Genomic DNA, 18,426 nt, shown 5'->3' with positions numbered 1-18,426 from the left:
TCCAGTCTTCCCAAGCTTTTAATGCAATGCTTGTTGCTTAGTCATGTTCATTTGTGCAAGCTTTGACCCAGGATAAGCTGCTTGTTTCTCTAACCCTCAGTTCCCTCATCAGTAAAATGGAATTAATAGTATTACCGCCAGGTACTTGTTCTATTATGAATAATGCATGTAGAGTACGTTGCACAGGGAGTGGTCGAAGTAGGTGCTCAGTTTCTACGAATACTGAGTTCTATATTTTTTACCTCTAAACTTTTCCTAAGCCACATGACCTGCTCATCCTCCACTCTCCTCTGCTCTTCCCTTGTACTTTTTATAGGCATGAAGGTGATGGTGAGGCTGCTCCAGTGCTAAGTAGAAATGAAATGTAAGATTGCCTTCTGAGACTCTTAAGTAGAATTCATCCAAATTAGAAGATGATGGGAATAAACCAAGAAATTGCCTAAATGTTTGATGGATCTGCAAACTTCAGGCCAGGTGATTTGCTGTACCCACTTTGTGGATGTAGAAATGATGTGATTTGACTCAATATGTTAAAACCTAATCACTTTGTCATTCTTTTTCTGGAAAAAACTGTAGCTGAAGGTAGATGGCCAGATTGTAGCATAGCAAAGGAAGCCTTATCTAACTAGAAAGTTTGCATTTAACACCCTAACTTTGCCCAGTTACAGGGGTGCCATAACCCAAGGACTCAACTTAGCTAGTTTTTGTGGCAAATTATACCTGATGTGGGCCTCTGGATGCATTATAGTCAATCATACCCCATCTAGAAACTTCCCAATCATAGTTTGATCCTCTTTATAGGTCAGCCACAGAGATGTGCAGGTCACAAGTCATACACATACAAGCCCTGTGTGACAATTGGAGTTTCTACCTAAAATTAGTGTGTTCTCTGCATGCTTCCCTCTTGAGAGTCCATTCGTGTCAGTTCTCAAAAGGCGATCAGCTTACGGAGTACTTCCTACAGCTGAGGACCAGACTCTGGAGACCGGTGGTCATCAAGGTGGACACCTACATCCTTCCCCAGCTCTCTCTCATATGTGACAGCCCTGCTCTTGCCTGCCACCGTCTCTTTCATAGGGTCTCCTAGTACCACTCTTCAAAAAAAAAAAAAAAAATAACCTTTTTATTACATCAAAGGTGATTTGTTTTTTTTGTAAACTTTTTTATAGAACAGAGAATAAAAAATCACCCATAGACCCAATCCCCAGAGGTATCCACTGCTGGTGTTCATCCCCTGTTTTTCTTTCTTTCTTTTTTTTTTAAGATTTATTTATGCATACAAGAGCAGGGGTACAGGCCAGAGATGTGGGGGGTGAGAGGATTCACCAGAGACAGAATGGGGAACAGAACAGGCAGACTGATCGAAGCACACTGCTGAGGGGAGCAGCGGGCGAGTCAGGAGAGGTCTGCTGCGCCATGTGGGTTTCTCCATGGCCGGCTGCAGAGGCTGTGGATTGCTTTATAGTATGGTGCTTAATCCCTTGCGCCACCAGGGAGGCCCCCCTGTTTTTCTTGTGAATAATACATACTGCCTATATTTTAGATAAATCTGGGGTCATGCTCTATATTTTGGCTGCATCTTCCTTTCCTCATGTCGTTTATCTTAGATGATTTTCCACATTACACATTCATTCCTAGTGGCTTCACTAGATCCACTTTTTTAATATTATAAATAACTTAAAAAATATTTGTTGATAAATATCGGGTATTGTGTTTGGCACTTGAAATAAACTGATGAAATTTTGACCCAGAGCTACAGTTTCACAGAGCTACAATCTAGACCTGTTGTCTCTCTCTAGGATAATTCTTTTAAGTAGATTTGTCTAGTCCATGAACATGCTCATTTAAACCATTAATAGATACTGGGAAATCATTGTAAAAAGGTGACTTTCCAGCATTGAGTGAGTTCTTTTTCATGCCTGCGAAAGATTTATTACTTAGAAACAGAGACTGGTTGTGATGAGGCAGGCCAGTGGCTGGAAAATGGCTGGTGAGACCCAGAAAGGAGACTGACTTTGGGCTTTTAGAGTGGCCAGGGATGGGGATGGCATCTGGGATGAGGTACTCTCAGCACATGGTTGGACTCTCCTGCCAGCACCAAAGGACACCGAGCTTTTTTCTTTTCTCTTTTTTTAAGATGCCCAGGTATGGAGCAGAGGCTAAGAACTGTATAAGGCTGAAAAGCTGTGAGCAATCACACAGTGAAAAAAGGAGCCATATTCCTTACCACAAACACTGCCCAGAACCATGGTATCTGGGAACAGCATTAGCCCACCTCTTTGATCGCCTTTCCTGGATTTTTACGGTCCCTTTGCTCTCCCACCCATCTCTTGTGCAACAGCTGATTCCCACTGACTTCTGGCAGCCTACTCCCAGCCATAGGAGGCACACACTTGTATGCGTTTCTCTTCTCACAATGGCTGGAAATGTGAGCCAGAATCTGGAAGAGTTCGTGGTCAGAACTACACCTTCTCTGATTCCATGTCCCCTAGGGAAGCTTAATGCTTGAGGTTACAACTAAAGGAGAGAGATTTGACAGAGGTCCCTGAAGCCCAGGAGCAAAAGCCCTACCCCCTGTCCAGGCTGGATGGAAGACAAGGATGCAGGCAGCTGTTCTGCTGTTGGTGGTTCCACGATTGTGGCACTCCTAAATTTCAGACTTGGTAAAATGAGTTTGAAAAAACAACTCCATTTGCCTCTGGGTATGTCGTATTCATAAGGGACTTGTCTTTTTTATCTTCACAATTTGCCTGTGATTTGAAATAGCATCACATAACAGCTGAAAAAAAATCATCCTCAAGAAGTTGTGGCTTAACCAAGGTTGCAGGGCAGATCCAGGGCCTGCATTTTCTTACTCCTCCAGTGCCCTGTCCAAGTTTCTCACAGGCCAGTGGGACAAGACCCTGGCAAATGGTCTCCGTGGGTTTTTTTTGTTTCTGTTTTTTAAGGGATGTAAGGTGATTCAACATGAACTTTTGTTGTTGTTGACAGATACCAAAAACAAACAAACCAAAAAAACTCAGGAAAGAGATCCTTTTTTTTTTTTTAAAAAAAAAAGATTTATTTTATTTGTACAAGAGCCAGGGTACAGGCCAGATGCGTGGGAGGGTGAGAGGATTCACCAGAGACAGAGCGGGGAACAGAACAGGCAGAAGGACGGAAATACACTGCTGAGGGGAGCAGCGGGCACAACCGGAGAGGTCTGCTTGCCGTGTGGGTTGCTTTCTGGCCGGCTGGGGATTGAACTTGCGCTGCAGGGGCTGCGGACAGCTTCACAGCGCTGCGCTCAACCGCCTGCGCCACCAAGGAGGCCCGAAAGAGTTCCTTTTCAAGGCACAGTGTTTCTTTGAGAGTTTGTGCTTCTGTTCTCTTAATTTTCAGGCCTTCCCACTCGCCTGCCGCTTTTTCCTCCGCTCTTCCTTTGCTCTTTCTCTAAGCACTTGTTGCAGGTGGGGGTGGCGGGATTGCCTAGGTTTCTGCTGCAGGCGACAACATCCACCTGCTGGACATAATTCCATCAACAGCAGGGCAGGTTCACTATCTGGACGCATAGGGGGCCGTCCACAGAGTAGGACCTCAAAAATGAGCGAATGACAAATGGAAGCAAAAGCTTTCCAAAGAAGCAACAGGCTCAGAGCGTACCTATCCCGTCCCCTCCAAGAGGGAAGGTCGCGGCCCGCCGCACAGCGCCTGGGGGGAGCTGGTCACTTCATGGGTATCATTTTAAGGACTAGTCACTTGCTCAATGAATGATGAATTAATCACCAGGGTCGGAAAGCCATGAGCCACAACGTGGCGCACTTCTTTCATCTTGGGGCTTCATGGGGTCCTAGTCCGGCCCCCCCAGTCGGCAGTGCCTGAGGGGGGAGTCGAGCCCAGGCCCGGGGGGCGGGGCCGAGCCTCGCGGCGGCGCCGGCTGCTGCTCAGGTGACCGCTACTCCCTGGCAACGGCTTGTTGCTAGCAACGGACCCCAGTCGGTCTGCGGGGTCAGCCTCGGAGCGTCAGGCCTCTGCCATGAATCCGTCGGGGCCCTTGGGCGTCCTGGACGAGAAGCAGGAGGAGCACGTGTCCACCCCGATCCTCGGGCCCTCCATAAACTCTGACAACCCGCAGGAGCGGATCCAGGCCCGGCGCCTCCGCATCGCGGCGCGCCTGGACGCCCGGCGGCGGTGAGCTGGGGACCCCGGCCCGGCCAGAGGAGGGGGCGTCGGGCGGGGCGAGGCGGCTGAGGAGGAGGGCTCCCGAGGGTGACGGTCCCTGCGACCAGGGCCAGCGAGCCCCGGTGTGAGGGGGCTGAGGTAGTGAACATTCCTTCCAGAAGTTTCAAGCAAAGTATGGGACAGTAGAACATTCAGCAACAGTAAAGTCAAAGATGGAAATAATCTTTTCGTTTTTACCGAGAAAATGTTTTCCTTCCTCGCTCCCTCCCTCCCTCCTCGCCATTCATTTAGTGGCCTTCAGCTGTCACTTCTGCTGGCCTCAGTGGCCTCTGCAAGGGGCCACTCCAGTGTCCACCATGGTGCCAGGTCTTCCCCACCGTGATGCGGGAGTCTCTCAACTTGCCATATGTTAATCCAGATTCCACTTTCAGGGTCAGACCAGGGCCACTGGCTGAGTCCGTGGACCCAGTGGCCCCCCTGTCAGCAGGCCTGGGCCCCTGTCTGCCCTCTGCTGCTGGGGGAAGGATGTGATGGTCCTCGGTGTCTGGGCATCTCCCCTTCCTCAGCTCCTGAGTCCAGCCCGGGAGCCAGTGACCACAGGCCCCTTGGCAAGGACGGGGTCAGTGAGGCAGCGCATGCACCATGATGTCGCAGGGACCTGCCACCTCGTGAGTCACTTGATTCTGAGTCTGGAAACTGGCTTAGTTCAGGCACTGGGCAAGGGATGGTGGCTTTCTGTCAGAACGCCCACTCCCAGGCTGGTGTTTTTCTCTTGCTGTTTTCTCTGGCCAGCCTGTGTGAGTTCTAGGCATGCTGGCTGCAGCTCCGCTTTGCCGTGAGCAATGTCATAATCTATTAACCATCTTCGAAAGCCTTTGTGAGTTAAGCCCTTCGGCTGCCCCTCTGACCTTGGCGTTGTGCTGGGGATGTGATGCCAAATAAGACAAAGATTGTCTCTGCCCTCAGGAATCTTCTATTGTAATGAAATAATTGCCTTCTCTATTAGAGAGTGGTACATATTTTTAAAGTAAAATGATTTGTGGAGTGTTTTGACGCTCTCTCTTGTTCTAATGTCTTGCTTCCTACCTGAGATGTTTGAGAAATTTAAAAACAAGCATTTCTAACACTTCCCAGAGAAAAACTTCAAGGCAATTTATTAAGTGCAAAAAAGAAATATTACTTATGCACAAGCATATTTTTTAAAAACACCTTGTGTACTGAAGCTGTCTTACATTGTACTATTCCTTTCTGCATGTTCAGTGTAATAGCTTTTATTGTCCACAAGCTTATTGTCCATAAGCTCATACCCCCCAACCCCCCACAGGGTAAATTTTCAGCTCTTATCTTTTAGCTCTTAAAAAAAATAAGCAAAACTGAATTAGAACTTGCATCCAGTAAAGTCATCTTTTAGTGTCCAGTCTGTTGGTTGTGTAACCGATCAATATAGAGCAGTTCTATCACCCCATTGCTTCCCCATTGGAGTTTGTCCCTCCCACTGTCCTCAGGCAACTGCTGATGTTTTCAGGCCCTCTTTTTATTTTTAAGTTTATTTTAAAATCCAGAAAAAAAAAAAAAAGAATGGATAAAGACTATGGTCAAAATGGCACAGCATATTCAAAGGCCTGGAGGTAGAAGGGAGGCTCTTTGCTGTAGGAATGAGACCAGCCCTGTCTGGTGGAGTCCGGTGAGCTGTGCAGAGGATGACGAGAAGCGTGACGCTGCAGACAGTGGCCAGGTTGTTGACAGATGTGCAGTGTCCTGTAGGTGCAATGAGAAAGCGCTATAAGGGCTAGCCTCGGGAGTGACTTGACCTGTTTTGTACCATTTAGTTGAGTCTGGTTGCTCTTTGGGCACTGGTCTGGAGGAGCCAGGGTGACAGTGAGGAGACTAATCAGGAAGCACTTGTATCAGGGAAAGATGCAAGAACTCTCACCTGAGGTGAGAGATGAGGTTGGTTTGGATTAGTCAGTGGTGGATTTGGAGAAAAAGCAGTTGTACTCCAGACAGTTTAGACTTGAAATTGACTGATTGATGGATATGCTGGTAAAAGGTGGGGAAAACAAGAATGACTTGGACAGCTGGAGAGATGGCAGTGCCTTTTATTGAGATGGTTAAGGCAGTGAGGTGGGCGTAGAGAGGCAAGAGTTGAAAATGAAAAATTTGGTTCTGGGAAAATTAAGTGAAATTGGGTTTTGTAAGACATTAAAATGGAGATGCCCATTAGGCAGCTGGATATGGATCTTAAATTCAGATGAGAATTGTGGATTAGAGATATCAGTGTAAAGAGTCAGCAGCATTATGGTTATATTTAAAACCATGGGGATGATTAAATTACTCTGGGAAAGAGGAAAAGAAGAAATAAGAGAACCCATGACTCACTTTGCACAAAAGACGCAGAAGGTTTGGAGAAAGTAAAGTGGAGGATCTATGGTTTGGGGCCTGCTGGGCAGGCGTGAGACAGTGACACGGTACCTGAAGCAAGGGTGTTCCCTGAACACATGCACACCTGCTGAGTCCCCGGCCCTGGAGTGCTGGCCCTTCCACCTTCACCTTCACACTGCAGGAGACTGGACGAATCTCTGCAGAACCTGCAGAGCCAAAAGAAGACCTGGCATCTGGGTTTGCCCACCACACAATTCAGGGGGATCCCCCCCACAGAAACTCCCAGTTGTTAACCACACCCTTGCATTCACTGCCACCCTCAGCCATTTGCTCTTGTCAGGATTTCTAGAGGTCTGAAGACAGTCTTTATCATGAAAGGGAGATGACAGAATGACCAAACAGAAAAAGCAATTTAAGAAGTTGAGACTATGTAGCAAGAAAAGACAACACTAATATAATAAAAAGATTATTAAGATCTTTCTAGCAATAAGAGATACTTCATCCATAAGACAGAAAAGATACTATAAAAAGGAGTGTTTAGAGAACCTAATAGGACTGTTAGCAATTAAAAATATGATAGAAATGATAAACAACAGAAGGGTTGATGGAATCGCCTAGAGGAGAGAAAAGAAAACAATAGAAATTAGGCCAGAAAAGAGTTTGTAAAAATTCAAGGACTAGTCTGGAAGATCCCTTTTCTAGATCCACAAGACACTAAACAAAGGGGCCTCCCTGGTGGCGCAAGGGGTTAAGTCTCAGGACTATGAAGCTCTCCTCAGCCACTGCAGCAGACCCTGGCCAGGGAGCTACCCACATGGTGCAGCAGACTCTCCTGTCTCACCCACTGCTCCCCTGCAGTGTATTTCAGTAGATCCACCTGTTCTGCTCCCCACTCTGTGTCTGGTGAATCCTCTCACCACCCCCTGCACCTCTGGCCTACACCCCAGCTCTTGTATGCATAAGTAAATCTTAAAAAAAAAAAAAAAAGACAGTAAACAGAAGGGAGGAGGTTGAAGACCATTTCTCAGGACTGAAGATCATGTGTTTCCCGAATGGCGAGGACCACCTGCCTGGAAATGGTCAGCAATGGCCTGAGTGAAGACCCAGTCCCAGAGCACAGAGAGAAGGGTCCTACAAGCTTCCAGACGGGAGCGAGAAACCTGCCCCTCACAAAGATTTAATAAACAGAATGACTTCTGGTTTGCTATTTGTCATTACGCTCATGTCCCTATTCTTCTTGCACCTTCTCTTTGCTTTTATTAAGAAAACAAATTACAACACTGAAAAGTAGAAGCCACATCCTGCGGGAGATGATGGCCCACCTAGAGCTCTCAGCCCACCCAGACAGTCAGGCGGAGTCCAAGGTGCCCAAGGTTTTAAATCCTGAGAAAAGACTTTGATGGGTGGGGAGGGGGGTTGGGGAGATGCAGCTCCGCTTGAGGCCCCTGGTGTGGCAGCCGTGGGGAAGCAATTTCTCAAAAGAGGAATTCAGTCAAACCTGAGGAAAGGGGTGTGTGTGTGTGTGTGTGTGTGTGTGTGTATATGTGTGTGTCTCCCTTGGGAGAATGTGCTAGGTCAGTGCAGAGTAATGGAAATAATGTGAGCCACATAGGCAATTTAACATTTTCTAAGAGCCATGTTTAAAAAAAAGTAAAATAAATTTTACAATTTCTTTTGTTGAATCCAGTGTATCAACGGTATTTCAACATGAGACCTCTATACATCATGTTAATGAGCTGTTTCACATGGGGGGAGTGGCTTGAAGGTCTTCAAAATCCATCTAGCACGTATTTTACACTCAGCACATCCCAATTCCAGCCGGGCACATTTGGGTAGTGGCTCTTGTCGAACGGTGCGGGACGAGGCGGTCAAAGATGACAGATGAAAGGCGGCGATGTGATGCAAGCTGAAACGGAAACAATTAGAACCTGCAGCACAGTTATTTTTCCATCTGAAGCACTGATCTTTGCTCCAGGAAGCAACTAGAAGGGGCTGTTTAGATAAAATTGGTAATTAATCGGGGGGCTCTAGGTGGGCTTAGCAGGTCAGCAGAGGGAGTGCATTGCGGGCAATAATAAACAGCATTAGCCTGGCAACCTCTGAAGACATAGTAGATGGACAATTTGTATTTTTAGTGAAAGCAAAGAGTAAGTGCGAGAAGAACCGGGAAGTGAGCATGACGACTAGAGGAAAGGGCCGGGCTTAGGGAGGGAGTGGGCTGATCACAATTCCAAGTCTCACTTGTGGCCGAACACGGTGGCCCCGCTGTGGCCCCGCTGAACTTTGAGCAGGGAGTGGGGGTGGAGTGCCAGAGAAAGTCTAGAAAGAATGAGATACAGGGATCTGCTTGTTTCGCTGTGGAGAAAGTCATGAGGTGGGGGGTTTCAGTTTCCCTGAGGCAGCACTGGGAACCCTCAGTCTGTGCCAGAGAGTAGACAGGCCTCCATGATGAGGATGCAAGTGGGGGAGGGGGGTGTTCATTCCCCAGCGCCTGCTCCGAAGAGGCCCGCCATCTGGAATGTTATAATCCTCTCTGTACTCTTATTTTCTGATTCACACACACACACACACACACACACACACACTATTTGTAAAATTCATGCGCAACAAAAATGTAGAGAATATCAATCCTCGATGAAGTTTCGTTTCCTTAAAAACTATTACCTGTTTGTCATAAATCCATCCCCAAATTTCCTTGTGTGTAGATAAGACTATTTTTAGCAGAAAATTTACATTCTACTTTGCATATTGTTTTACAGCTGCCTCCTTTTACTCAAATATTTTGACATCTTTCTCGCTAGTAGATACCACTTTATTCTTTTCATGGGTTGCAAAATATTTTCTTGTACTGCTACCTTCTGGTTATTTAACAGGCAGCTATTAATATTTGTATAGATTGTTTCCATGTTCTTGCTGGTATAGTTAGTGCTATAGCAATCATTGTTGCACTTTTTTTTTTTTTGAGATTATTTGTTTACGCATACAAGAACAGGGGGACAGGACAGAGCTGTAGGGGGTGATGGTGGTGAGAGGATTCACCAGAGACAGAGTGGGGAGCAGACCAGGCAGACTGACTGAAATACACTGCTGAGGGGAGCAGTGGGTGAGGCAGGAGAGGTCTGCTGCCCCACGTGCTCAGGGATAGCTTCATAGTGCTATGCTTAATCCCTGCACCACCCGGGAGGCCTGTGTTGCACTTATTTCTTTGTGTACTTGTGAAAGCTTTCTGTAGAACATTCCTGAATGTTGGGTAAAAGGAAAGGCACATTTAAGTTGTTGATATATCTTGTCAGGTTTCCTTTCTTACCTCACACTCCCACTGATGGGTATGAATAGCTGGGCATGCACACCCTCCACTCACATCTGTTACCAGTTTTTTGTGTCTCTGATAGGAGGGTGATGTTACCTCACAGAGTTTTCAGCTTCATTTCTCAGGTTCTGTGTGAACTTGAATATATTTCCAAATGTCTCTTTGGCATTTTTGTATTTCTTCTGAAAAATGTTCATCCCCTTAGCCAGTTGTTCTGTTTGATATTTTGTTCTTTATTGATTTTTTTAAAGATTATTTATGTATACATACAAGAACTGGGGTACAGGCCAGAGGTGCAGGGGGTGAAAAGATTCACCGGAGACAGAGTGGGGAACAGAACAGGCAGAATGACCGAAGTACACTGCTGAGGGGAGCAGTGGGCGAGTCAGGAGAGATCTGCTGCGCCATGTGGGTTGCTCCCTGGCCGGCCAGGGATGGAACTCGTGCTGCAGTGGCTGTGGATAGCTTCATAGATTGTGTCTTAACCCCTGCGCCACCAGGGAGGCCCTGTTCTTTATTGATTTTAAAGGAGATTTTTCTGTTTTACAGATAGCAAAATTTTGTCCAAAATCTTTTCCCAGTTTATCCCTTGACTTTCAAGGATAAAATTTTGTGATTTTTGGAAGTAAAATCTTTCAATCTTTTTTACTAACCTTGTTTTTGTTCTAAGACAGGCTGTCTCCTGCATTTATTTCGAAGGGTTTAATTAATGTTTTTTAAAAAACGTTTAAATATCTGTCCACATGGAATGTATTTTTTGCCAATGGTGTAAACTACTGCAGAATCTTTCAATGTAGCACTTGGCCGCTAGCAGTAACTTCAGTTTCTCTGCCTTTTTCCATCACAGGGAAGCACTTGGAGAATATTTAGATGGGAAGAAGGAGAGTGAAGAAGATCAAAGCAAGAGCTACAAACAGAAAGAAGAAAGCAGACTAGTAGGAATGGGGCGCTGTTGGTTCTGTACGACCAGCAAGCTGGGTCAATGTCATGGTTTTTGTATTTTGTATTTAGACAAAGAAATGTCATGGTTTTTGTATTTTGTATTTAGACAAGAAGAAACCCGATAGAGATGGAATCTCCTGGGAGATTCCGTGTTCCTGTCTCTAGGTAGAACTGAATGAGACTCTCTCCCAGCTCCCGAGCTCTCTGGGAATAACGAGCTTTCCTGCTATCGTTTCTTACATTGATGCTGTCTCACCTCTGCTCATAATCCTTTTAATGACATTCACCATTCTGGGGATAAAGTGCAAATAGTCTCCCTGCCCCTTTCAAATGTGCGTGTGTGCGTGTGCGTGTGCGTGTGCAGTGTCCTGGGGAGCTGTAAGCTTAATGAGAGCGGGAGCCTCTCCGTGTGCCTGTGGAAGCACATAGTTAATGCTCAATAAACATTAAAAAGAAAATCATTGTTCTCCCGGCAGTGACAGAGCCCCAGAGTATCTGATAAAGTACTTGGGACCGAGGTGCAGGAGGGCTAAACAGCAGCTCAAAACAACAGCAGGCCCAGGGTGGCAAAGAGCCACATTTTGCTGGATGGATGGCGCAGGGAGCATGCAGGCACTGAGAGAAAGCTCCCAAACTGGATCAGGGAGGTTATATGGAGAGAGTGGGATTTGAGCTGGAGCTTAGCACACTGAGGTGTGCTTCCTGGGAGAACAAATATTCAAATTAGCGAAATATTATTATAGAGCAGAGCGCTGTGGGGATCACTGAATAGCCTGTTCTGCACGGTGTCAAAGACAAAATATTCCACTGTGGTGGGGGGAAAGTGGGGCTGCCGTGGACTTGTGATGCAGATCTGTTGCTTCCTGGGAAGTAGATGAGCCACGTCACCCCCGATTTGTACTTAGGTTACCTTTCTAAAGGGTCGATCTTTATGGATAAATGGGATTTTGTATCCCTTTTCTATTTTTTGCTTACACAATCTTGAAACTACTGACATAGAGTTCATCCTGAGCACTCTTTAATCGAGAATAAAACCAAAGAAAATGTTTTCATTAGCAGCTTTTAAAGATTCCTTTCACTTAGGACTAAAATCACAAAAAGTCGTGGTATTAAGGGGAAATATACTTTAAACATGCCGCCATCTGCAATGTCAAGGGACTAACTACCACTTCTGCCCTGATTATTGGACAGGAGGGGTCCCTGCCCTTTGTCTTACACCTGCCAATCATTTTTTATTTAATTTCATGTATTTATAGATATTTTGTGTGTGTAGAAGAACTGGGGTGTAGGCCAGAGGGGGTAGGGCAGTGAGAGGATTCACCAGAGACAAGAGTAGGGAGCAGAACGGGTGGATCTACTGAAATCCACTGCTGAGGGGAGCAGCGGGTGAGCCAGGAGAGGTCTGCTGCGCCATGTGGGTAGCTCCCTGGCCGGGAATTGAACTGGTGCTGCAGCGGCTGTGGATAGCTTCACAGCGCTCTGAGACTTAACCCCTTGTGCCTCAGGGAGGCCCATCAATCTTTTTTTTATGGCACTTCTTTTTGTTTCCTGTTTAATCTTGGTCTACTCCAAGTGCCCAGGGGGAAACGGACCTTGGAGGATAACTACCACTATTTCCCTCACTCCTGCCTTCCCTCAGACTAAAACAAAAACTGAGAATGCTCAGAAAGGACCCTGGCAGCGCCAGTTGCTGGGGTCTGCTGTCTGCTGGGGGATAGGGTCAGGGGTCTGTGGAAGGCCTGCCAGCATCTGGCCCACTGGCCCCCACTCTGGGAACAAACCAAAGCAGCGCAGGATCTCCTGTGCAGCTCGGCTGTGAACTGCCACACGAGGGGCGATGTGCCAATGGAGGGAGGCTAAAGGGAAGCTGTGCTTCAGAGATTTAAGGTGTTTTTTTTTTTTTTTTTTTTATTCCTGCTTGGCTGGCTAGGAGAGCTGCAGAGAGCTGTGCAAGATGTTTCTAAGTTTATAAATTCTTCATGAGGTTGTAAATTTATCTCTCCCTCTATTTAAAGATCTATCTGCCTTTCTAAAGATGTATTTATATGGATGTATGTAAAGAGAGGCCTCTTTGTAAACAATTTTAGAAATTTATGAACTCTTTGCCAAGTCTTCTAACTTCGTAAATTCTTACTTGTTCTCAGAAATTGACGAAGCTGCTGCTCTGTGGCACGGAGCTGGTGACCAATATCCAGGTGGCCACAGACATCAGGGAGATCCACAGGCGGGTGGAGGAGGAGGACATACAGCGGCAGAGGTAAGGCACCCCCAAAGCAAAGCCGCGGGCTCAGACCCTCCTCTTTGGGGCCCTCAACTCTCCTCAGTCTTTGGAAAGTAGCCAGGGGAACCCTCTTCTTGCCCCTCCTGAGCCCTTCCCTCCTCCCTCCCTCCCTCGCTGCTGCTCCTTCCTCTCTGCCTGAGGTGCTAAGGTCCTGCCTGTGCCCAGGAGGGTGGAGAGAGGCCTCTGCTGGGCTGTTGACCGTGTAGCCGAGGTAGCCACGGAAACACCCAGCCACGGCCTGTGTGAACAGGCACGTAGGTGGAAAGGGCTGTGGAAGCACACGTGAGCAGGGCTTTCCTTCTCCCTGAGAGACGAGAGCACTCCCCAGTGACATTTGAGTGGGGCTGTGAGGGAGGGGGCGTGGAGGAGCTGGGTTTGGGTGGAGACAGCTGGTGCCGAGGCCTGAGATCCCGTGACTTGCGGGCGATGCGGGCAACGGCGCGATAGTAAGGGCGACTGGGCAGGATGGTTGGTGGTGGAAGCAGAGTGGAGGCTCACAAGGAGGGCTGGGCAGTCCTGGGTCTACGCTAGTGGGAATGACCGCACCCAGAAAGCCTGCAGGGAGAGGTGCAAATGTAGCAGGGAGCAGAGGATAGTCAGGGCTCCATGCCTGGAAGGCTCCAGATTTGGAGGAGTGACGGGAATCCCCCCAGGCCCCCACTCCAGCCCCCACCACCCAGGCTGCAGCACACCATCCCCCCAGGCCTCAGGCTGCCCAGCGATGGAAAGCTCAATCAGCAGAGCGGCCCAGTTGTTACCAAATGTCAGCCAGGGGCTAGAGACTGTCGTCTTTGCTGCTTTACAGATGAGAAAAGTAGGGCTTGTGGAGGTCAAGCACTGTGTCTAAAATTGGGGGTCAGTAGCAAAGTCAGGATGTGAAGACAGGCTCTGTGACTCCAGTGACCAAGCATTTTGTCCCTGGGTGCCACCGTCATATCCAGAAGTATGTGACAAGCTGTGCGTGAGTGTTGCCCAGTGTCGCCTGTTTGGTCTCAGTTGTGTCTTGTCAGGCTCAGGGCCTGGTTGTCTAGGGTGGGTGCATGCAGCAGTGCTTGGCCCCCAGCCCTGGGCACCTGCCTGCTCTGTTGAAAGGCAGCAGCATCCGGGCTGAGCTGGCCTGGTTGGCATCGCTCTCTTTGCAGAATGGAAAAGCTGGAGAATGAAGTCAAGACCAGCCAGGACAAATTTGATGAGATCTCTATGAAGTGGGAGGAGGGCAAAAAGAAGAGGATCCCGCAGGACCTGTGGGACATGCTCAACGCGCAGCAGGTGCACTGTGCTGGGCTGATTGAAGATAAGAACAAGCTCATCAGTGAGCTGCAGCAGGCAAGGAGCTGGGGTGGCTGCTGGGTGACGGGTTTGCTTTTCCTGAGCGGGAGAAGGGTGGAGGTCTCACTTCCTCACTCAGAGCGCTGCACAAGGCAGGCGATACACTTCTGGCCAGAAGGAAAAGCTGGGTAGTAATTTTACAGTTTCTGGCTACTTAGTAAGAAGACTTTTCATAGCAAGAGTTTCTGATTTTGTTTTCAACTTAAGGACTGGAATCTGGTCCACAGTGGAAATGAGCTCTTGCTGGAACCTGGACCCTCATTGTTTAGCTGGGTTGCTCAAGGCTTTGTGGGTGCTTTCAGGGGATTTGCAGCAGGCACTAGTGTGGGGGCTCACCCCACGTAGCCTGGTCAGAGCTTTGCCCCCAGTGCAGCACACTCTGCTCCACCCCCTGCTTTTTCTTTTTTTCTTTCTTTTTTTTTTTAAAAGATTTATTTATTTTTGTACAAGAGCTGGGGTACAACAGCTGGCCAGAGGCGCGGAGGATGAGAGGATTCACCAGAGACAGACCAGGGAACAGAACAGGCAGACGACAGAAATACACTGCTGAGGGGAGCAGCGGGCGCAACAGGAGAGGTCTGCTGCACTATGTGGGATCAAACCCGCACTGCAGAGGCTGCAGACAGCTTCACAGTAGGGTGCTCAGCCCGCTGTGCCACTGGGGAGGCCCATCCACTCCCTGCTTTTTCTCCTGGGCCTTCCTTCCTGCCTCTGAAGCTGCTTTCCCTTTGTACAGTTAATTCCTAGTGTTTACAGCGCTGATGAGAGGGGCCCAGCTGGTATGTGCCTGGCACCTCTTGTTTCTGTCTCAGCTGGTCACCAGCCTTTTACCTGCTCTTTTGTAGGAGTTAAAAACAAAGGATGACCAGTATGTGAAGGATTTGAAGAAGCAGTCAGATGACATCTGCCTGCTTGTGGAGAGGATGGAAGAACAAGTGAAGATGGCCATGAAGACCTTTCAACAGGAGCTTCATTACATTGAGGTAGAGGGTATAAAAGAGCTGCTTTCTGCCCTTGGGAGCCCCTGGGAGGGGCCAGGCCTGTCCTTGCTGCCTAAAGAGAGTCCCAAATGTCTAGGGCCTTTGATTTCTGCCTCTGCACTAGTAAGTTATTTACTCATCCGAAAAATAGTCAGCAAGTGTCAGCTGTGTATCAGGTACTGTACCAGGGACCCGGGATACAACCATGAGCAAAACCAAGCAAAACCAAAGGCTCACGTGTGAGCCTTTGCCCACACGTGAGTCAGGTAATGTGACTTACTCCTGTAGTCAGGAGGGGGGTGCAAAGTGGGCAGCCAAACAGGATTCAGGAATCAATACTTTGAATTTGAATGAAATTTTAAGGATTGAGGTTGAGATGGGCCTTGACAGAGTGGAAAAGAGCCGAAGGGAGGGGCCCTCCTCTCGGGATCACTGGGGACTCAGGTCTGCATTCCCAGGCCGCCCTCCCATGCCCCCTGCTGCCTTTGCCTCCTGGGGACCCCACTCATAGCAGTGCCTCAGCTCTGGTCAAGGCTGAAACCCATGCCAGTGTTTGTCCTGGCTGCAAACAAGGGCGGCTCCCTGCCAGCGATAGCGGCTGAGCCACATTTCCCCTCAAAATGTGTGTGAAGCATTGATTTATAACACGGATTTCCATGCACCTCCTTCCTCTGCCATTTGGTTTCATGAAACTTGGTGAGTCTGCTTTTAGCTTTGACCTTGTCCGTGAGGCTGGCCACTGGGACTTGCCACGAGTTCAATACTGTGGCCTGCTTCATCACACGGACACAAAGACACAAGAGCCTTTTCCTTCTTGCTGTGCAGAAAGCATTTGAGATGGAACGACACGAGCTCCTGAGCAGCAATAAGAAGAAATGGGAGTGGGCACTGCAGGCTCACAATGCCAAGGAGGTAAAGGGGTGGCGGGGGGAGGGGGGGTAGAGATGTGTGTATGTGTGCAAGCGCGCACACGCATCCTTGTGTACATGTGTGTGTGCATGTGAAGGGTGATTGTGGAGTCTGGGGTGATTTGTTCCCTGGTTTTTACCCCAGTCATGGATATTTATTGCCCCAAAAGGTGTTTTAAGGCACATCCTTTAAAGAATGTGAGTTGTCTCTTTATTTCAGAGACAGAAAGTACAAAGAAATAACTGGACCAAGGTCCAGTGGAATTTTTTTTGTTTTAAGAATTTAAAACATCTGCCTGCAGGGCCCACGCTTAGGTTCTAGCGGGGCATCCTCTGGGAGCTTCTGGAGTGAGGACCCCAGGAAGCAACACATGCCCTGGCCTGGGAGTTCAAACCTTGCGTCCCAGGAGCTTCTGAGGGCCAGCAGCCCCTCCAGGGTCAGCGCAGTCTCAGTCCGTTCACTGTGTCACACCGGTCAAGCCTCCAGAAGGACCGGGCAGGACCTGACTTGCCCCTTGTCTTCTGGTGCTCTTAGCTGGAGTATGTGATGAACCGCATGAAGAAAGTAGAGGAATACGAGAAGCAGCTGAACAAGCAGCGGATCTGGGACTGGGAAGAGTATAACATGATCAAGATCAAGCTGGAGCAGGACGTGCAGGTGCGACTTGTTGCTCAGAGGGGTGTCGGGGGTGGGGCGCGGCGGGCTCTCCGCCCTTAGCAGCCACCCACAATGTTCCAGCACCAGTCTGTTTGAGGAATATTTGCTAACTGTCTGATTTCTTTGAAATTACTGTATCGGAAGCTCATGCACACGATCTACATGGAGGAAGGTCTTGAATAAACCAGTGGGGAACTGCCAGCTGGTTTCAGTGCTGAAGGGGTCTGGAAACCTTGACATGTGAGGAGTCATTGGGAGGTTGAGAGTCTAGCTGGGAAATATCCCTCAGGCGGGTCAGAGGCCAAAGCTGGGGCGTCACCACGTCGTAGGCGCTCAGCACACGGTGTCTCCAAGTCTCACACGGATGTGAAGGGTGAAACCACCAGCCATATCTTATCTGTCAGGACGCTGAGGTCAGAGGCAAAGCTGCTTAGCTACTTAATGGTGAACCCCGGCGCCACCCCCGTTCTCTCTGGCTCCATCCCCACATCCTTCCTCTTACTCCAAACAGTCCCATCCAGACTGTCAGCCGGATTTTGCAGTAAGGCAGACTTTGATTCACCATTGGAAAGAAGCTTCTGCTAATTAGAACCATTCAATATAAAAAAAGGTCAAATGAAGAGCCTTTTAGCTTATAAAGCATCAAAGGCTGAGTGACTTGTCTGTCTTCAGTGTGGAAGCAAGACTCCTGTGGTGGGAAAGAGGGCAGCCTTCTGGTTTCCTAAAGTTCTTTCCAAGCCTACAATTTTTTTCAACACCAATTTTTAAAAATATTTTATTTTCTATAATTCTAACATCTTTTTTCATTTTTGCACAATGTATGCATTTTCATTTTGGTTATATTCCCCATGCAATTGCACCTCCCCTTATTTTGACCCTAATCCTTCCTCTCCCCTCTGCCCCCCTGGTTTACAGTTGCTTGTTGATTTTGATTTTTACTTTGTATTAATTAATCTTTTTCCTGGTCCCTTACTTAGGTTTTCTAGATTCCTGCTATGAGTGAGACCATCTGGTATTTTTCTTTTTCTTTCTGGCTTATTTTGCTGAGCATGATCCCTTCTAGCTCCATCCACGTTGCTGCAAACTGCATGAGTTTATCTTTTTGATTGCTGAGTAATATTCCATGGTGTATATGTACCACATCTTCTTGATCCAGTCATCTATTTTTGGGCATTTGGTTTGTTTCCATAGCTTAGCTATTGTAAATAGTGCTGCTATAAACATAGGGGTGCAGGTGCCCTTTGGAATTAATTTTTCTGTGTTATTTGGGTAAATACCTAGGAGTGGAATTGCTGGATCATATGGAAGCTCTATGTTTAGTAGGTCCAGAAATCTCCACACAGCTCTCCATAGTGGTTGGACCAGTTTGCACTCCCACCAACAGTGCAGGAGAGCTCCTTTTTCTCCACATCCTCGCCAACACTTGTTGTTGCTAGTTTTTTTAGTATGTGCCATTCTCACTGGTGTGAGATGGT

The 18,426-nt window shown here is 47.9% G+C and overlaps 1 protein-coding gene across 1 annotated transcript in view; it reads left to right on the top strand.

The window, feature by feature from the left end:
• Nucleotides 1-3,940: 3,940 nt before the first annotated feature.
• Nucleotides 3,941-18,426, top strand: part of DRC1 (dynein regulatory complex subunit 1) — a 31,046-nt gene continuing 16,560 nt past the window's right edge. The window contains exons 1-7 of the mRNA XM_037528359.2: nt 3,941-4,170; nt 10,701-10,788; nt 12,940-13,052; nt 14,219-14,402; nt 15,251-15,388; nt 16,211-16,297; nt 16,829-16,951. Coding sequence (XP_037384256.1) covers nt 4,016-4,170; nt 10,701-10,788; nt 12,940-13,052; nt 14,219-14,402; nt 15,251-15,388; nt 16,211-16,297; nt 16,829-16,951 — 888 coding nt within the window. The 5' untranslated portion in view covers nt 3,941-4,015. The remainder of the gene's footprint in view (nt 4,171-10,700; nt 10,789-12,939; nt 13,053-14,218; nt 14,403-15,250; nt 15,389-16,210; nt 16,298-16,828; nt 16,952-18,426) is intronic.

Source organism: Talpa occidentalis, unplaced genomic scaffold (genome assembly GCF_014898055.3).
Source record: "Talpa occidentalis isolate TD23 unplaced genomic scaffold, MPIMG_talOcc4v2.1 talOcc4.5, whole genome shotgun sequence".
Taxonomy (NCBI): Eukaryota; Metazoa; Chordata; class Mammalia; order Eulipotyphla; family Talpidae; genus Talpa; species Talpa occidentalis.
This window is presented reverse-complemented; position numbering and strand designations above follow the sequence as displayed.